The 17,714-nt window shown below is 43.8% G+C and overlaps 3 protein-coding genes across 5 annotated transcripts; 1 reads left to right on the top strand and 2 right to left on the bottom strand.

Moving 5' to 3' along the window:
• Nucleotides 1-344: 344 nt before the first annotated feature.
• LOC139386067 (tapasin-related protein-like) lies at nt 345-7,276 on the bottom strand. 3 transcript variants are annotated; one of them, XR_011628999.1, is made up of 9 exons: nt 6,961-7,249; nt 6,590-6,775; nt 6,205-6,483; nt 4,797-5,126; nt 4,179-4,514; nt 1,814-1,912; nt 1,646-1,662; nt 863-981; nt 345-487 (listed from the first exon to the last, which is right to left on the bottom strand). XR_011628999.1 is itself a non-coding variant. In XM_071131489.1 (9 exons), the coding sequence occupies exons 2-9, from the start codon at nt 7,004-7,006 to the stop codon at nt 967-969; spliced, it is 1,308 nt and encodes a 435-aa protein (XP_070987590.1). In that variant the 5' UTR covers nt 7,007-7,128; nt 7,262-7,276; the 3' UTR covers nt 345-966. The 3 variants fall into 3 exon arrangements, 2 of the variants coding, with proteins under 2 accessions (XP_070987590.1, XP_070987589.1); XM_071131489.1 differs by adding an exon at nt 7,262-7,276 and having other exon boundaries at nt 345-981; nt 6,961-7,128; XM_071131488.1 differs by having other exon boundaries at nt 345-981; nt 6,961-7,222.
• Nucleotides 7,277-7,317: 41 nt separating this feature from the next.
• On the top strand, nt 7,318-13,293 carry LOC139385912 (gem-associated protein 4-like). The gene is made up of 3 exons (XM_071131205.1): nt 7,318-7,425; nt 7,522-7,612; nt 9,934-13,293. The coding sequence occupies exons 2-3, from the start codon at nt 7,600-7,602 to the stop codon at nt 13,185-13,187; spliced, it is 3,267 nt and encodes a 1,088-aa protein (XP_070987306.1). The 5' UTR covers nt 7,318-7,425; nt 7,522-7,599; the 3' UTR covers nt 13,188-13,293.
• Nucleotides 13,294-13,304: 11 nt separating this feature from the next.
• Nucleotides 13,305-17,413, bottom strand: LOC139385911 (TLC domain-containing protein 3A-like). Its single transcript, XM_071131204.1, has 5 exons — nt 17,205-17,413; nt 16,477-16,560; nt 14,572-14,788; nt 14,017-14,115; nt 13,305-13,892 (listed from the first exon to the last, which is right to left on the bottom strand). The coding sequence occupies exons 1-5, from the start codon at nt 17,321-17,323 to the stop codon at nt 13,593-13,595; spliced, it is 819 nt and encodes a 272-aa protein (XP_070987305.1). The 5' UTR covers nt 17,324-17,413; the 3' UTR covers nt 13,305-13,592.
• Nucleotides 17,414-17,714: the final 301 nt, after the last annotated feature.

Here is a 17,714-nt window from a genome sequence, read left to right as displayed (position 1 = left end):
TCTTCTATTGGTTTTTAAATCAATCCATGATTGTGCACCCCAATACATGTCAGACATGCTTTTAAGTTATGTTCCCAGTAGGTTCCTCAGGTTCTCTGACACTGGCCTTTTAACTATCCCAACGCCTAGGACCAAGAGGCATGGAGAGGCAGCCTTCAGTTATTATGCCCCCAGCCTCTGGAATAGCCTGCCAGAGAATCCACGGGGGGCCAAAACTGTGGACATATTCAAAAGAGATCTTAAAACACCTTTTTAGCATTGCTTTTCCTTAGTGTGCTTTATAGTGTTTCAGTTTTCATTGATATTCTTTCTGTTTTTATCCTCTTGTGTAGTAAATATTTCAGTTTTTATTTTAATTGTTTTTATTTGTTTTCTTCCTGTGAAGCACATTGCGTTGCATTCCATGACGGAAATGTGCTGTATAAATAAAGCTTGATTGGATTTGACATCACACACTCTCTCTGACCCGCTGACTTAGTAGAACTCTCTAGAGCGAAAACAGTCAAAACAACAGCAACTATTAAATACATGAAATTAATGAGAACAATAACTTCAAACAAATACATTTCTTAGTGCATATTTTCAAATCAAACATGATCGTGCATTTTTCTAAAAGAAAATCATCATTCCATGTCAATGATTTGTTATAGCAAAATGAAGCTACCTTACACAATCTTAGAGTGGTATTATCATAGAGCAGTACTATGACCTTGTGGGATAGTCCCTCGTTCCCAAATAATGAAAAACACATGATCAATCTTTCTACATTTACTGTACTTTTATAATGGGAGAATCGGAAGATTACCCCATATCAAATGACTTGATGGACACACACTATACCCACATTCCCAAAATAAACCACCTGATAGAGAAGTACTGAGATGAAGAGTAGGAGGAGAAGAAGGAGGGTAGGAATTGACTGTCTGTATCCATGGAGATCAGCTCTAACCACTCTGTCATGTTCTCTCAGTAGGGCTTTCTCTGAACAGGAGAGATACAGTACACACACAATGAGCAGGGAAGTCTTTCTCTCTTCCTCTCACCCACACGTATACAGTCATGTTGGGTTGTCACGATACCAGTATTGCGATACTACAATACCTGATTCTCCATGGCAAAAAGGAAAACACAAAGCAGACAACTTTATGTAAAATATTGTGTGTTATAGCTTGCTAAAGAAACATGTGATTCTGGGCGACAACATAAGGCTGCTTGTTTCCAACATTAGGACTGTTTTCCACCAGGACATTTAGTCTGCTTCATGTTTTGTTTCCTTTCCACGATACCTCGGAGTATCGCAATGCTGGTATTGTGACAACCCTACATTCATTCTACACACACATCACAACTGCTGCTACCAAACAGCTTAAACACTTCTCCCTCCTTCTCCAATACACATGTAAATATCGGACTATATAGTTTGCCTTCCGGTATTATACTTATGCTAAAATGTTTATTGTATTCTACTGCCATTTACTTTATGTTCATATTCTTATATTCTATTATTTCTTATGGTTGTTGCATTGTCGAGACGAAATCTGCGAGTAAGCATTTCATTTGATGATGTATACCATGTGCATCCCGTATATATGACCGATAACACTTGAAACGCACACACCCGCGTTATGTATGAAGATGTACCCACCTTGTTTGCTGCTCTTGCTGTGAAAGAAAAACAGTAAATGTTCAAACGGTTGTCCTAGCAAGCAAACAACAATTAGCAATATCTCAATTGGGTGAACTCGTTAACAAACTTAACCTGGCAATGACTAAAAGGTAAAGGACAGAGTCGTGGTGAACGAGAGACGCTCACCTGAGCTCAGGCGGGGTAGCATCACACACAAAGTGGCCACCATGACCAGGATGAATCCACAGCCAAAGAACAACCACAGCAAGTTCCAACTGTCAACCTCTGATAAAACACAACATCCAAAGTTTTATCAGTCAATGCAGTTTTTGTGGCATGTTCTCCTCTCAAAGCACACTACAGTATTGTATGTATTGGGGCTGCCATCAAGTGGCCATGAATTGGTGCTGCATACAGTATAGTATGTGTTTGGATCAATATCCTCTGAAGACTATATAGACGGAGTATACAAAACCTTAAGAACACCTGCTTGACATAGCTTTGACCTGGATTCACCCGGTCAGTCTATGATCCCTTATTGATGTCACTTGTTAAATCCACATCAATCAGTGTAGATGAAGGGGGTGAGACATGTTAAAGAAGGATTTTTAAGCCTTGAGACAATTGAGACATGGATTATGTATGTGTGCCATTCAGAGGGTGAATGGGCAAGACATAAAATGTAAGTGCCTTTGAACGTGGTATGTTAGTAGGTGCCAGGCACACCGGTTTGTGTGAACATCTGTAATGGTGCTATGTTTTTCATGCTCAACAGTTTCCCGTATGTATCAAGAATGGTCGACCACCCAAAGGACATCCAGGCAACTTGACTCAATTGTGTACAGTTGAAGTCGGAGGTTTACATACACCTTAGCCAAATACATTTAAACTCAGTTTTTCACAATTCCTGACATTTATCCAAATAAAAATTCCCTGTCTTAGGTCAGTTAGGATCACCACTTCATTTTAAGAATGTGAAATGTCAGAATAATAATAGAGAGAATGATTTCTTTCAGCTTTTTTTTCTTTCATCACATTCCCAGTGGGTCAGAAGTTTACATACACTCAATTAGTATTTGGTAGCATTGCCTTTAAATTGTTTAACTTGGGTCAAACGTTTCGTGTAGCCTTCCACAAGCTTCCCGCAATAAGTAGGGTGAAGTTTGGCCCATTCCTCCTGACAGTGTAACTGAGTCAGGTTTGTAGGCCTCCTTGCTCGCTCACACTTTTTCATTTCTGCCCACAAATTTGATATAGGATTGATGTCAGGGCTTTGTGTTGGCCACTCCAATACCTTGACTTTGTTGTCCTTAAACCATTTTGCCACAACTTTGGAAGTATGCTTGGGGTCATTGTCTATTTGGAAGAACCATTTACAACCAAGCTTTAACTTCCTGACTGATGTCTTGAGATGTTGCTTCAATATATCCACATAATTTTCCTGCCTCATGATGACATTTAGTTTGTGAAGTGCACAAGCCCATTCTGCAGCAAAGCACCCCCACAACATAATGCTGTCACCCCCGTGCTTCACGGTTGGGATTGTGTTCTTCGGCTTGCAAGCCTCCCCCTTTTTCCTCCAAACATAACGATGGTCTCCATGGCCATTTTTGTTTGATCAGACCAGAGGACATTTCTCCAAAAACTACAGTATTTGTCCCCATGTGCGGTAGCAAACCGTAGTCTGGCTTTTTATGGCGGTTTTGGAGCAGTGGCTTCTTCCTTGCTGAGTGGCCTTTATAGTTATATCAATATAGAACTCGTTTTACTGAGGATATAGATACCTTTGTAAATGTTTCCTCCAGCATCTTCACAAGGTCCTTTGCTGTTGTTCTGGGATTGATTTGCACTTTTCGCACCAATGTACGTTCATCTCTCCTTCCCGAGCGGTATGACGGCTGCATGGTCCCATGGTGTTTATACTTGCATACTATTGTTTGTACAGATGAACGTGGTACCTTCAGGCATTTGGAAATTGCTCCCAAGGATGAACCAGACTTGCAGAGGTCTACAATTTTAGTTTTTCTGAGATCCTTGCTGTTTTAAAAGTTAAGAGGCAGTGAGTTTGAAGGTAGGCCTTGAAATATATCCACAGGTACACCTCCAATTGAAGTCAATTAACCAAATTGAAGCGTCTAAAGCCATGGCATCATTTTCTCGAATTTTTAAAGCTGTTTAAAGGCACAGTCAAAACTTAGTGTATGTAAACTTCTGACCCACTGGAATTGTGATACAGTGTAAACAATTGTTGGAAAAATTACTTGTGTCATGCACAAAGTAGATGTCCTAATCGACTTGCCAAAACTATAGTTTGTTAACAAGAAATTTGTGGAGTGGTAGAAAAACGAGTTTTAATGACTCTAACTTAAGTGTATGTAAACTTAAGACTTCAACTGTATATTTAAAATATGCTTCTGTAAATCTGCAGAAATTTGTATGAACACATACTGTATCACTGTACGTAATCAGACTGGGTTGTAAGGTACTCAGCTGTGCCTGAGAAAACGACCTTTACTTGAAGACTTCGCGAGAAGTTCCTAAACCACCTAACCTGTGACGATGAGGGTGAAACTCTTGCGGATGGGCATGCGCAGGGAGCTGTGAGACACCCTGCAGAAGTACTTGGAGCCCGAGTCATGCAGGGAAGCGTGGAGCAGGAAGAAGGCCGACAGAGAGTAGGTCCCGTCCTGGTGGTGGCGGTGGCTGGAGTACAGGACAGTGTCCAGCTTCTCTGGTAGGAGGCCTCCACCTCCACCACTGGGCTCCCTGAACCACTCCATCTCCACGTCCAGGGGGTAGTAGCCCTCTGCCTCACACACCACCTTCTGCTTCTCCGTTTCCACCAAGGAGATGACAGAGTCCACGTTCAAGGACACGCGAGGAGGCTCTGAGGGACCATGTCAGAAATGACTGGCATTACAATGAGGATGTTGGCGGTATATACCAGATGATCAAAATGGCTAGTCTATGACATCTTTAATTGGTTGTTATGGTTATCATGTCATAGATATGTACATATTCATACATGTGTATACCATATCAGGTAGTGATAATAAAAGTCATTTGTTTATCCTTTCAATTTTCAATGATAGCGCAAATGAGTGAGCAAAGTTTCAACAATTAAATGTATCTGCCTCATGTCCCGTGACCCCTAACCCTTCCACCTTACCCATGATGTGCAGAGCGATTTCATGGCTGCCAAACAGTGGAGGCACCGAGACAAGGCAGACATACGTCCCCTCGCTGCTCTGCTTGGTGAGGGGGAGCGTCAGGGATGCGTCGCCCCTACCGATGCCCTTAAGCTCCACCCCGCCCCCCTCCCTTTGGCCCGAGCGTCTGGAGTGGCTGAAGAGCGTGGTCCGTTCGCCGCGTCGTTGCAAACGCCATTCCACTGTCAGGTCGACTGCCTTGTGGTCCACGTCAAACTGACAGTGCAGGCTCGGTTGCTTCATTAGGCCCACCCACACAGAGGGAGTGCGGGTGAAGACTAGCATCGCAGCTACACACAGACACAGGTCACAGCCAAGGCAGGGCAGGAAGGGGGGCATGGGTTGCAGAGGAGGGAGAGGGAGGGATTTGGGGGAAAAAAGGGAGGTTATAGCTAGGGACTTATTCTGTTGTGTGTGACATAGACATACTGCACAGAATGTGACTCAGACTTTCAGGAGATAGGAGTATTTTACAATTTACATGAAAATGTAACTCACACATAGATCATAACTCAAGATAACAACGGCCTAAAGTAAATAAACAAGGGTATAAAAGGAAACACTGACCCCAGGAGGTTGGCGGAGAGGAATTGGTGGAATGGTATCAAATACGTCAAACACATGGTTTCATGTGTTGGATGCCATTCCATTAGCTCCGTTCCAGCCATTATTATGTGCCGTCTTCCCCTCAGCCGCCTCCACTGACACACGCTACAGACTAGAGCAGTGCTTCCCAATCCTGTTTCAGGGGACACCAAGGGGTGTACATATTTTTTTGTTGCCCTAGCAGTAACACAGTTGATTCAAATAATCAATTTATCAAGCATTTGATTAGAATCAGGTGTTAGGGCTAGGCTCAAAACTCAAATGACCAGGAATGGGAAGCACTGGACCAGAGTACAGACTACATCTACTGCAGGGGTGTCAAACTCATTCCACAGAGGGCCGAGTGTCTGCAGGTTTTTGGTTCATCCTTTAAATTAAGACCTAGACAACTAGGTGAGGGGAGTTCCTTGCTAATGAGTGACCTTAATTCATCAATCAAGTTTTGGGCTCCCAAGTGGCGCAGCGGTCTAGCACATCTCAGTGCTAGAGGCGTCACTACAGACCCTGGTTCGATTCCAGGCTTTTTCACAACCGGCCCGTGATTGGGAGTCCCATAGGGAGGTGCACAATTGGCCCAGCGTCGTCCGGGTTAGGGTTTGGCTGTCATTGTAATTAAGAATTTATTCTTAACTGACCAGCTAAATAAAAGGGTTTTAAAAAAAAGAGTTCAGAGAAAACTCGTAGACACTCGGCCCTCCATAGAATGAGTTTGACATGAGATCTACTGCACAACAAATAGACGGAATCAAAAGTTTGAATTACTTGAGGTGGTTAGCATCTCTCTGTCTGCGATGGCGGGCCAGTTGCGGTAGTCTGCCTGGCCAGGTGTGGGTGTGGCAGGGGTATGTCTGAGGAAGCTGGTGATGACGAAGTGGCCGTCGGTGTGCCGTAAGGTGCTGGTGAACCAGATGTCGTGATCCTGGGCTCCTAAACCTGGCCAACGCATCTGGATACCCTCTGTGCTGTACCTGCGGATCTCACACTGCAGCTGGTGCTCCACTACTGCTCCTTCAATGTACTTCCTCATGTCCACCTTAGAGCCTGAACACACACAGTTTGAAGAGCACCTCTCAGTGTTGAAACACCAAACACCAGCGTAGAAAACATAACCAAATCTGACATTTGTTTAGCTGTTTCTCTCATTCACCTGTAACAAGGAAGGTGATGGCATTAGGGTTCAATGCACTGTCCCCTGGATGGCCAAACTGCAGCCCAGCGTTTCTGTGTTGATACTGGGTTTCAGCATGTCCCTCGTCATTGAACTTTACAAGTTCATCCACCAGCATACAAGGCAGCCAAGGCACCTGTTGTAAAGACTGGATGCCTGGCACCTCTGTCAAATAGATGAATAAGTAGAATAATCACAATGAGTTTAAAATGTAACTTCAGCTTTAAAAATCAATCATAATTGGAGGCTAACAAATAGTCCATTCATAAGAACTCTGAATGAACACAGCACGCGTGAAACCGTCTGGGGAATGAAAAATACTCGGAAAAATAGTTCACAGGGTAGCCTACCTGCACAGAGAAATAAACAGATAACAATATTGACGTTTAAACGCATAATGTTACAAAACTGTCTTCCGGAGATGTCTTTCCCTGTGCCATTCGACTCCACAGAACTTTCACTTTCATTTCGGCAATTTGACGCAAGTGAAAAAAAATAGAATCTGCTCGTGCAGCTGCCTGTAAGACAAGTTAACGTTAGATTTTTACAATGGCTTGTAATAGTAAACTAAATATCATCAGATAATATGTGAATGAGGAAGAAACTGTTACAAAATGCAACTAAACATACACCCCCCCCATACATCCATACCATGAGTGGCGCTGTAAAGTCACGAAAATACATTTCGTCGCTCTTCAATAAAAAAAATCCCGCCCACGTGACGTTGATGCAGAAGTACGACGAGTTGTTTTGAATGGTCGAAAAAAAGTTCAACACGTTTATTTGATTGGTTTCTTGTCATATCGCCTTGGAAAGTAAGTATATATTTAAATCTATTAACTTGTCTCCTTTTATTATAAATCAGTATACTAATTAAATGAACAAAAATGTGCACGTGTTCTTCGTTGTAGTTGGCTTGGCGTGCTGTTGGGTCCGGCGTGGATGACAAGGTGCACATTGAAGACTGAACTGCGCCTCACCCAAACACAATGATGACTCAAGGTAGCTATGATATTTAAGTTGAATGCTTGTGCTTTGTTTATAGCTATAAACATGTTAGCTGTGTAACTAGCGAGCTGACACTGACACACATTATTTACTGTCAGTGGTACCGGTAGTGAAATGTGTAGCGATGTGTTGGGGTAAAACCATTGGAATCACTTTTTGACAGGACGGACACCTTTCGATTTGAACTAAACCTTTCATACATATTTGCCCATTTGTACAAGTGTCCTTGTTACAGCCATATTATAAAATTGATTTCTTTTTAAAGCCCTTATCCACACACAATACCACATAATGACAAAGCAAAAAAAGCCTTATAGAAATGTTTGCAAATGTATTACAAATAAGAAACTGATCACATTTACATAAGTATTCAGACACTTTACTCAGTACTTTGTTGAAGCACCTTTGGCAGCGATTACAGCCTTGAGTCTTCTTGGGTATGACGCTACAAGCTTGGCTTCTCTGCAGATCCTCTCAATCTCTGTCAGGTTGGATGGGGAGCGTTGCTGCACAGCTATTTTCAGGTCTCTCCAGAGACGTTAGATCAGGTTCAAGTCCAGGTGCGACTGCACTTGAAGAAACTTTGAAGAGAAGTTATTGAAATGTTCTGGATTGACTGACTTTCATGTCTTAAAGTAATGATGTACTGCCATTTCCCTTTGTTTATTTGAGCTGTTCTTGTCATAATATGGACTTGGTATTTTACCAAATAGAGCTAGCTTCTTCCACCCTTACCTTGTAACAACAACTGATTGGCTCAAATGCATTAAGAAGGAAAAAAATTCCACAAATGAACTTTTAACAAGGCACACAAGTTAATTTCAATGCATTCCAGGTGACTACCTCATTAAGCTGGTTGAGAGAATGCCAAGAACTGTCACGGCAAATGGTGGCTACTCTGAAGAACCTCAAATAAACCATTTTGATTTGTTTAACACTTTTTTGGTTACTACATGATTCCATGTGTTATTTCAATGTAGAAAATAGTAAAAATAAAGAAAAACCCTTGAATGAGTAGGTGTCAACTTTTGACTGGTACTGTATGTTGTACCTTAGACCCTATTTTACATAATCTGGAGGTTGTCTTTTGACTGCCATAGGTTGAGACACAACATGCTCTTGAATACAGAGTGGGTGTCATGTTTTGGCTGATAAATGTACTAAGTTAAAATTTCAACTTTCAAATGGTACCACAAAGATGGTTGGGTGTCCACACATAAGAGAATGTTGACTTGAATGGGAATAAAGGACTGTTTTAAATTACTGTTACTCATCATAGATAATAGAATAGATGTGACCATTTAAAGGTGCCACACAGAATTTTTATTTTAAAAAACTGCATTGTAATTGAATTTTTTTTCCATAATATCTGCAGTAATAGTGGAATGATGGTGTGTCACAGTATTACCTACCTTCCAGTGTTGTGATATTCACCTATTGATTTCTTCTACCTGAGAGGCATCCAATGTCAAAATGGGAAAGCTGTTTTGACTTTGTGTTATCTAGTGGAAATCGTGTCATGTGGCCAATGTAGAAATCACTGTCATTTTTTGGTTGCTAATATTCTACACTGTTGCTCAATTTAAAAAAAAAAACAAGTACTGAAATAGTGTAGGGAATCATTGTACCATCTAAATCGTGTGAAATTTCGAATAGAAAAATATTGTTTCTACATCTGTTTGAAGCTGGTGGACCAAAACCTAAAGTAAAATGCTCAAGGGCAAGTCTCGGCCATGTTACGGGGAAATGGGATGCGGTGGAGGGGGAGATTTTGTTTTCAATGCAGCTTAGTGCCGTTGCAATTCACCTAGCTTCCACATGGGGGGAGAAATTATAGGCGTAACGCCTTTCAGTTGACATTCGAATATGGGCGGATCAGCGGACATCTTTTGTGGTGGTAAGTTGAAGGTCAAATTTCAATGGTCTGAAGAATAGGTCCATTCTATTTCTATGATTGAAATGACACACACCCTGTATCTAAGAACATGTCTCAACGGAAGCTTGCAACCCTATTTGTAAGCTTTAAAACGGTTGAGTTTGATATGATTTATATTTTCCGGTGATGAAGACATGGATGTCTCATGGTATAGTGGGGTATGCAAAATGGGTCAACTTTGAGCTCCTTTATCCCTGGAATGTTTTGTCATTCGGTTACATGTATACGAAGTAATAAAAACAATTTAAACAAAAGGGATGCTGTCAAAGTGATTAAATTCAAATGGATTTACCCTTGGCAACCTGGTTTCTGTACTGAACTAACTACTCTCTAGTCTACTCGTGTTCATTCGTTCTCACTGTTCTGCTTGTACTTTCAGATTCCTGGCTGAGCTGTGAGAAGACTGCCATTCTCCAGGGAGGCTTTCTGTTGGCCAACAGATTGTGCCAGCCAGCGTCACTCAGTGCCCTGCAGAAGGAGGACTGGAGTAAGGTTGGCCACCCAATTCTACAGGCTGTCAGAGAAATTTGTGGGCAGGAGCGTGGTAGCTGTCTGAGCAGTGTCCGCTGGAAGAAGAAAATCATCTGCGTCTTATGGAGCAAATTACTGGGGAAGGAGAGCGAAGAAGACATGGAAATCGGCTGGAGGGAGAATCCATTCTTCTCTCTGCAGAACAGCCTACCTGACATTAACCGCATAGTGCTGTTTGAGCTGGTCAAGTTGACAGGCTTCTCTCAGATCTACGCCCAGCTGCTGCTTTGCCTCCCATCGGCCCACCTGAGTGCAGAGCTGGGGGAGCTAGTTCAACACGTTACCCGAAACAGCACTGAGGAGGATGTCCGCGTCCTGCTGGAGGTGTGGTGGGAGCTGTGGAAGGGCAGGTGGGGAAGGCAAGAGGAGGACGACCTAGATAAGGTCTTTACTTACAGATGGACCAGCCTCACCAACACCACTGGCCTTTCACCTCAGGCTGCCAAGAGGTTCAAATCAGACCCAGAAACCTCAACATCATCATCGTCCACCACTGATGTGCTGTCCATTCTTTTTCATGCTCTGGAGGAGATGAAAGAGCATCTGAGCACCTCTGACCTTTGCTACCGTGCCCTATCCAACTGCCTCGACTCCCTCTACACCTCACATCTGATAGACCAAGCTATCATCCTCCCAGCTGAGGTACAACTTCAGAGCCTGACCAGTACGGTGACTGTCAGAAAGAGGCATGCTGGGATAGAGAAGTTTGACCTGGTCCAGGTGATAAGCGAGGCCCGCAGTGACCTGAAGGCAGCCCACACACCCTCTCTGTTTAAACCCTGTGGAATGACACTAATGCAAGCTCTGCAGACGGTCTCACAGCTCACTCAGGCCTGGGAGAAGAGAGGGCTGCTGGAGATGACAGACCGCGGGGACCCCAGTGACTTGACACGCCGTTTGAAAAACAGTCTGGCCAGAGTGCTCGAGTCCCTAGAGGAACGGTCCATGTCTGAGACCATGGATGAGGGTGAGCGGCAGACACTGAACAATGTGCAGAGCACTTTGAGAGGCTTGTTTGTCTCACTGTCCTTCCCCGACACAGAGAGCAACGCTGGGGAAATGGCCCACATTGCCGTAGCCATCATTAACCACCGCTTGGAGGGCTTCCAAGATTTCACTATGCTATTTGCCACTGAACTGAGCTGGTCCCTGAGCATGGAGGAGTGGATCAGCTGTCTGGAGAGAAACAAAAACGCATTCCAGCGAAAGGATATTGTCATGAAATTAGTCTCCACTCTCATTGCAAAGTGCCAAATGGATAGTGAAGTAGAGCACTGCAGAAAGCTGAAGGACATTATTGTGAACATTTTCGCAGAGCTCCCCTTAACTGAGAAAAACACAACATTAGCGGAAATGTTAACCTGCTCCAAGAGGGGTCTCCAGGGCTCTCTGCCCCTGGCTGTGATGGAGGGCTTTAGTGAGGAGCTCAACATGACGTTCAACTGCATCATCCAGGGTGGATCGGCGCAGAACAACCTCAGCTTGGCCGTGGCCGCCATAGCCCGCGTGGCCTTTCAGAACCCCGAGGCCACCCTGCGTCGGTGCTGCCATCTGGCGGTGGTGAACCATGGGGCCCACAGCCTCCTCTCCAACATACTCCAGCAGCTCTCAGGGCTGAGGGGCGGTGCCCCCGGTTGCACAGAGGGGACGGGCAGCTCTGCGGGGAGCTTACTGTGCAGCTGTCTTCAAGATACTGCCATGACTAAACTGTCCTCGGCTAAGGAGGAGGACCAGTTCCTGCACTTCCTGGTTGCACTTATGCAGCCGAGCATTTCGGAGAGCTTAGAGCGAGGCCAGAGTTTCCTGCACCCTGAAGAGGTTGTGTGTGCCTTCGTCCTGCCTCACCTCTCCCCCTCCTCTGGCTATAGCACCTGCAGCCTGGAGCTGTGCCTGCGTTTGCTCCACTCTGCCTTTTCTCTGGAATCCCAGGATCCATCTCCACACTGGGTCATGAACTGCTCCCCATTCCCCCTCCTCTACGTCCTCTGCCAGATTCTGAACGAGGGCTGCAGGTGCTGGGAGCTTCCGGTAGAGGGCGCACCCTGTCACTTATCCACGGAGTCCAAGGAGATGCTCGTCACTGTGCTGACTGCACTGGGCAAGGTGGTGGGACGCGAGGTGGCCTCAGCCCCCAACACCTGGTCCAGAGCCCTCTTCTGGCTCTACAATAAAGTGGAGGCCCTGGACTGGACTGTTCGCTTCCATCTGAAGGTAGTGTGGGGGGATCACTTCAAAAACGAGGTGCCGTCCTCACTGTTGGCTGTGTGCGAGCTGCCGGAGCAGGAGTGGTCTGGCCTAAAGTTGGCCCAGTATGGGCAGGGCACAGGGCTGCTGGCGTGGATGGAGTGCTGTGCTCTCTCTGACGAGGTTCAGAACACCATGCTGACCTCTCTGGCTCTGGACCAGCACCGGCCCGACGATGTCAACATGTTCAGCAAAGGCCTGCTGGTGGCAGTGACACAGACCCTACCCTGGTGCACGGTCACCGAGTGGGGCAGGCTGCTGAGAGCAATGCGAGAGCTGCTCCGCTCAGGCCGGCTCCACGTGCCTTACTCACTGGAGTACGTGGACTTTCTCCCCCTGCTGGACCTGCGGCCGTTCTCCTGCGAGCTGCGTCTGTCCGTGCTACTGCTGCGTGTCCTCCAGCTGCTCTGCGGCTCCAGTTGCAAAGACTGGCTGCCCGGCCAGGGCTGGGCCCACGTGGGGCTGCTGTACGCCAGCGCCATGAGAGAGGTCATAGACTCCCTGAGGGGAAAGCTGTCGCCGTCTTTCTCCAACACCTCACCCAAAGACTCAAAGGTAGAGAGGGCAGCTACCACCACTGCCAGCCAGGAGGTGCTGTTTGTACTGAGCCAGCTCTTCTGTCATGTTCAGCACATTCAGGTGATGATGCCCGGCGGGCAGTGCGAGTCTCTGTTCCTGTGTGCCCTGGAGATCCTGACCCACTACGAGGCAGTGCTGGCCACACACCCCAGTAGCAGCTCCCACCTGGAGATCGAGAACACTCGCCACTTCTTCACCACTATCACAGACAACCTGGAGAGCGCCGAGATGAAGGCCGTGTTGCATCAGAAAATTGCTCAGCTGTCGTCTTCGGGTTGATGTACTTTTTTCAGACAGCACTTGAATGAGGGTTTATTGTTTCCAGCCTCAAATAAAAATGTGTTCTGACCTTGTTGAAAATACAATTATTTTGAATACAAAAAATGACAAATTGCATGTCTTTCAATCATTTATTAATCAAACAATAGTTTGGAGGTGGAAAGTTATCCTGATAAATCACTAAATATTCTGTAGTAGTACAGACAGTATAACACACTGACCCCTGAGAATTTTGATAAATACTGTTCATTGTGTATTGATAGGCAGTTGCAGGTCCTAAATTCCACACAGACTGTTACTTCAGAGGGAAGGATTGAAATAACGGCTAACTCATGGCATGGAAGACCAGCAGCAAAAGAAGCATAATTGACATTACATGTTGCTAACCATAGAATTAGATGGCAACTAATCTGTTTTTGAGCCATCTTTGTGAGCAAGTTGACCCTTTGACCTAGTCTGACGCAGGTAGAGGCGATAGGCCTTGTGACACAGAAGCACAAACCAGTAGATCTGAGGTGCCAGTATGGATAGGTTGGCTAAGTTACAGTGGAGCGGTAGATGGAAAGGCACTTTGTGGAAGGGAATGGTGTACTGCTGACCATACACCCAGTACATGTAGGGGAAGAGCAGGATACGGCAGGTGAAGAAACTCAGCAGAACCATCACACCGTTGACTCTGTGAAGCCATGAGTCCTCTAGTCCCAACTAGAGGAAAATATAGGGAACGTTTACTAATTGTACAGCGAGTTATAGTACACTTAATACTATGCTCAGTCTTCCTAAAGCACAACAAAAACAAAGTGGTTTATGAATCTAGGTGTGGCTTTACCTGGATCAGAACCTTTCCTAACGAGACAAAGGGAGTGCTGAATTCTGCCATGAAGAAACAGCCAATGAAGAAGTCTCCACCTAGACCAGTCCTAAGGAACTGAGGAAAAAAACAGCACTATATGAATATTAAACACTAACTTACTGTGAAATGAGCACAGCTTTTGAGGATGACACGGCAGATTCTCAATAACAGAAACTGGACTATAGTTAAGCAATAAGGCCTGAGGGGGTGTGGTATATGGCCAATATACCATGGCTAAGGGCAGTTCTTAAGCACGACGCAACGCAGAGTGCCTGGATACAGGCCTTAGCCGTTGTATATTGGCCATATACCACAAACCCCTGCGGTGCCTTATTATAAGTTGGTTAACAACGTAATTAGAGCAGTATAAATAAATGTCATACCCGTGGTATACGGTCTGATACACCACAGCTGTCAGCCAATCAGCATTCAGGGCTCGAACAAACCAGTTTATAATGACACATTTCAACTGCCGTTGTAACACATCAGACCTAACGTTACGGTCCAGTAATGTTTGTGATCCTTCCTCACCAGAATGGTGGGCATGAAGACCGTGAGGAGGACCATGTGATGGACAACCAGCAGGGGATGCCGGAGGAGGAACAGCTTGATGGTAAGGAGGGAGTGCTTTCTGTACGCCTCGTGCCCTTTTACCTTTTGACAGTGGTAGTTACTCAGATACATGGCATAAATATCAAACGCCATGTAAGGAGCGCCAAACCACACAAATTCATTGGTCAGTCTGTGCCTAAAGAAGATGGTGACATACCGGTACATTAGGATCATGAAAGTAAGTACTTACACTCAATTTTGTTGTTGTTGTGTGAAATAAAAAGAAATGTTACTTCATCCTTATAAAAATCACAGAATCCTCTTCCTCCACCAAATGCAACTTTGGAGCTTTGAGTAAAGTATTATAAATAGGTCCTTTGGTTAATCATGTCCCATGACCTGGATTTGAACATTTATTTTAAAAAGGTCCCGAACAGTCATTCTGATTCCGATGTAAAATAACCTTTTGAGTGACTAAAATAAATCACCCATTAAATATTTGCTTTGGATAAAAATACTCAACATTTTGAGAAAGACAGGCTGAGTGGGCGGGGAGCATATATTCATGAGCTCGCCTTGAGTGACAGCTCTTTGAAACACCTATGTCAAGCAACTTGGATGAAGTGTTGCAGTAAAATCATCAAGCAAATTTGGTGATAAACAAAGCAAATCAAACACTGAAATTGCATCGATGATGTCAATTTTTTTTTAATCCATCTTCCATTTGGCACGTCTCTTGTGAGGCGGTTCACAGCAGCACTGACAGGTGTTGACCTGACAATGGCGTTGGGAGTTTTGAACAACCCCCCCACCCCCCCCCCCCTTTTGTTCCATGCTGGCAGAAGACCTAGCTAACCAATAAATAGCTAACCCCAGACAGATGTAAGGGGAACATAAGTATCTTTGCCATAGATTAATAGGGTCAACTTTTAATTCTGTTTGCCGAGACCCTACAGTGAGATTTTGGCACCAGTCGAGTAGCCATCTCGCTATATAAACCACGGCCATCTGCAAACAAGCCTTCTTTGATGTTGGTTACAAGACGGTACTTATCACACAGGGTAGGGGATCGACCAGTAACATTATCATTGTGGAAGCAACAGTCATTTTTCATACTTTGATCTGTTTTCATCCAAGTATCATCACATTTCATGAACACATGATTTGACTGTTCGTGACCTTTAAAGCTTTTTCAACAAACTGACCCCTTTTTATGTCAGATAGTCCAGAACCATCCTTAGACAATTGCTTTAATTTTTGGTGTAATTCTAATTTCAGGAAAAGGCAGGAAAATGTATGGTCATGTGACATGATTAACCCAAACGCAGGGCCCTAATTATAAAGTGTAATTCTTGAGCGGTGACAAATTACATCATAAACTGATCATCAATGCCAGCTGACTAGTCAGATATTTGTAGGCTTATAAGACTATATAATACTAATACTACTGCACAGTGCACTTAGAAGCCTACCTATTCTAATCTATAACCTGTGTTTGGTATGAGATGATCATGTATAGAGTACTATGAATATTTGAGATACAGTTTCAGTCACTAAGGAAATAAACACAGCAAACCCCTGCTGATAATGAGAATATGATAATTGGGAATGGTTGTGTAAATTGACCACAGTGTTAAGATGGGGGGGATTGATCTCTAGAGATCACTCTAGTGATGGGGACGTATACAGGTCAGTCTTGTATCGGAGTGTACTACAGCCTCTGCCCCCAAAAGCTTGTTTTTATGGCACCGGGGGTAGTGCATTCAGCCGGCAAACAAAAGTACCACTGGTAAGTCTCACTCAGAGGAGAGGGGAGGAGATGACTCAATCACGACAAGTGATGATTGCTGGTTTGATGGCAATAATCAAAATATAAATTCTTACCTGTCATACATCACATCACTGGAGGCAGTAGCAATTATGAACCCAACAATAGTAGCCAGAGTGGCATGGATGGAGGACACCAACCTTGCAAAGAGATGGGATATATGATGAGGCTATGAAAGTGCACACAATTGGTTATTCATTTGTTCTGATATTAATTTAAAATAAACACACTTGTATTTATTGGCATGCCAGTTAAAGGGTTAAGTAGACAATATAGGCTACATTTCAGTGATTGTATATTTCTATATTTTGTGTATTATAATGATATTACAAATATTGCAGGGGGTACAGAAGAGGTATTTGGCCCATCCACACTTCGTCAAAAAGAATGGATTATTTTCAGATAAGGCATTTTTTCGATTACATGTAACTTTTTATTTAGACCTATTCTGGAAGTCCATCGGCTGTGGCGGCTGTAATGACGATAGTTGCTCAGTGAAACTCCATTATTTGGTAAGTACCGAACGTATTTTGACATTATTACGCTTGAAAGGCTGGTGAATTGCAAGTTGGATGGCTCCTGGGTTTAAAGGAGAATCGCCAAATTCAATGTCTCCTGTAAATCCAGGTTGTGGTTCAGTTCTGATAGATTGATCTCCGGAGTTGTTTTGATATATCTAGACATCTGCTCACTGAAATAACTGTTGTCAGTTACTAGTGAAGTCATTCAAGGACAACAACTAGCTAGGTTATGCATATGTAAATATTACTGTAATAAAGCCTACCTTTCGCTGACCACAAACACATCTGCACCATTCCAACTTTTGAAAACGGATTTAAGCACTTTCCTGGATATGAAGAACAATCCCGGGAAAAATGCAGTGCCCCAAGCTAACATAAACATGATACACTCGCATTCGCATTAACCCGCCTCAAGGTCAAAGTGCGATGAAGCAGGAAGAGAACTTTCACCGTGCAGATGCAAATGAATAGTAGCTGAGCGTTTAAAGTTCAGCTACTATTAAAATAATGTGCAGAGACTTTCCTGTTTTTCAATAAGGATTACTTCAAAATAAAACCCTCATTTCTAAACATTACAATGTAGATTTAAAAATATATTCAAATTAATCAGTGGCCATTTGTATTATACTAATAAACAAATATAATAAGGAATTTATGAAAACAATGAAAAAAAGACTCATATTTTTTTAAATATGTTGAGACTGGTATACAATAATTGGATGTAAAAAAAACTGTTCAGAGATAAAAGTAAAAGGTTGGAAGTACTTATTATT

This window comes from Oncorhynchus clarkii, chromosome 27 (genome assembly GCF_045791955.1).
Source record: "Oncorhynchus clarkii lewisi isolate Uvic-CL-2024 chromosome 27, UVic_Ocla_1.0, whole genome shotgun sequence".
In the NCBI taxonomy this organism is placed as follows: Eukaryota; Metazoa; Chordata; class Actinopteri; order Salmoniformes; family Salmonidae; genus Oncorhynchus; species Oncorhynchus clarkii.
Note: the sequence above shows the minus strand (reverse complement) of the source record. Positions and strands in the feature narration are given on the sequence as shown.

Excerpts from the sequence above, each read along its gene's own strand:
- LOC139386067 (XM_071131489.1), bottom strand. The coding sequence starts at position 7,006 with ATGCGTTTAAACGTCAATATTGTTATCTGTTTATTTCTCTGTGCAG. Across the intron at positions 4,515-4,796 it reads AATCGCTCTGCACATCATGG|AGCCTCCTCGCGTGTCCTTG; the intron begins GTAAGGTGGAAG and ends ATGGTCCCTCAG. Across the intron at positions 1,913-4,178 it reads TTTCACCCTCATCGTCACAG|AGGTTGACAGTTGGAACTTG; the intron begins GTTAGGTGGTTT and ends GTGTTTTATCAG.
- LOC139385911 (XM_071131204.1), bottom strand. The coding sequence starts at position 17,323 with ATGTTTATGTTAGCTTGGGGCACTGCATTTTTCCCGGGATTGTTCTTC. Across the intron at positions 16,561-17,204 it reads GTGTTTGTGGTCAGCGAAAG|GTTGGTGTCCTCCATCCATG; the intron begins GTAGGCTTTATT and ends TCTCTTTGCAAG. Across the intron at positions 14,116-14,571 it reads TCTTCATGCCCACCATTCTG|TTCCTTAGGACTGGTCTAGG; the intron begins GTGAGGAAGGAT and ends TTTTTTCCTCAG.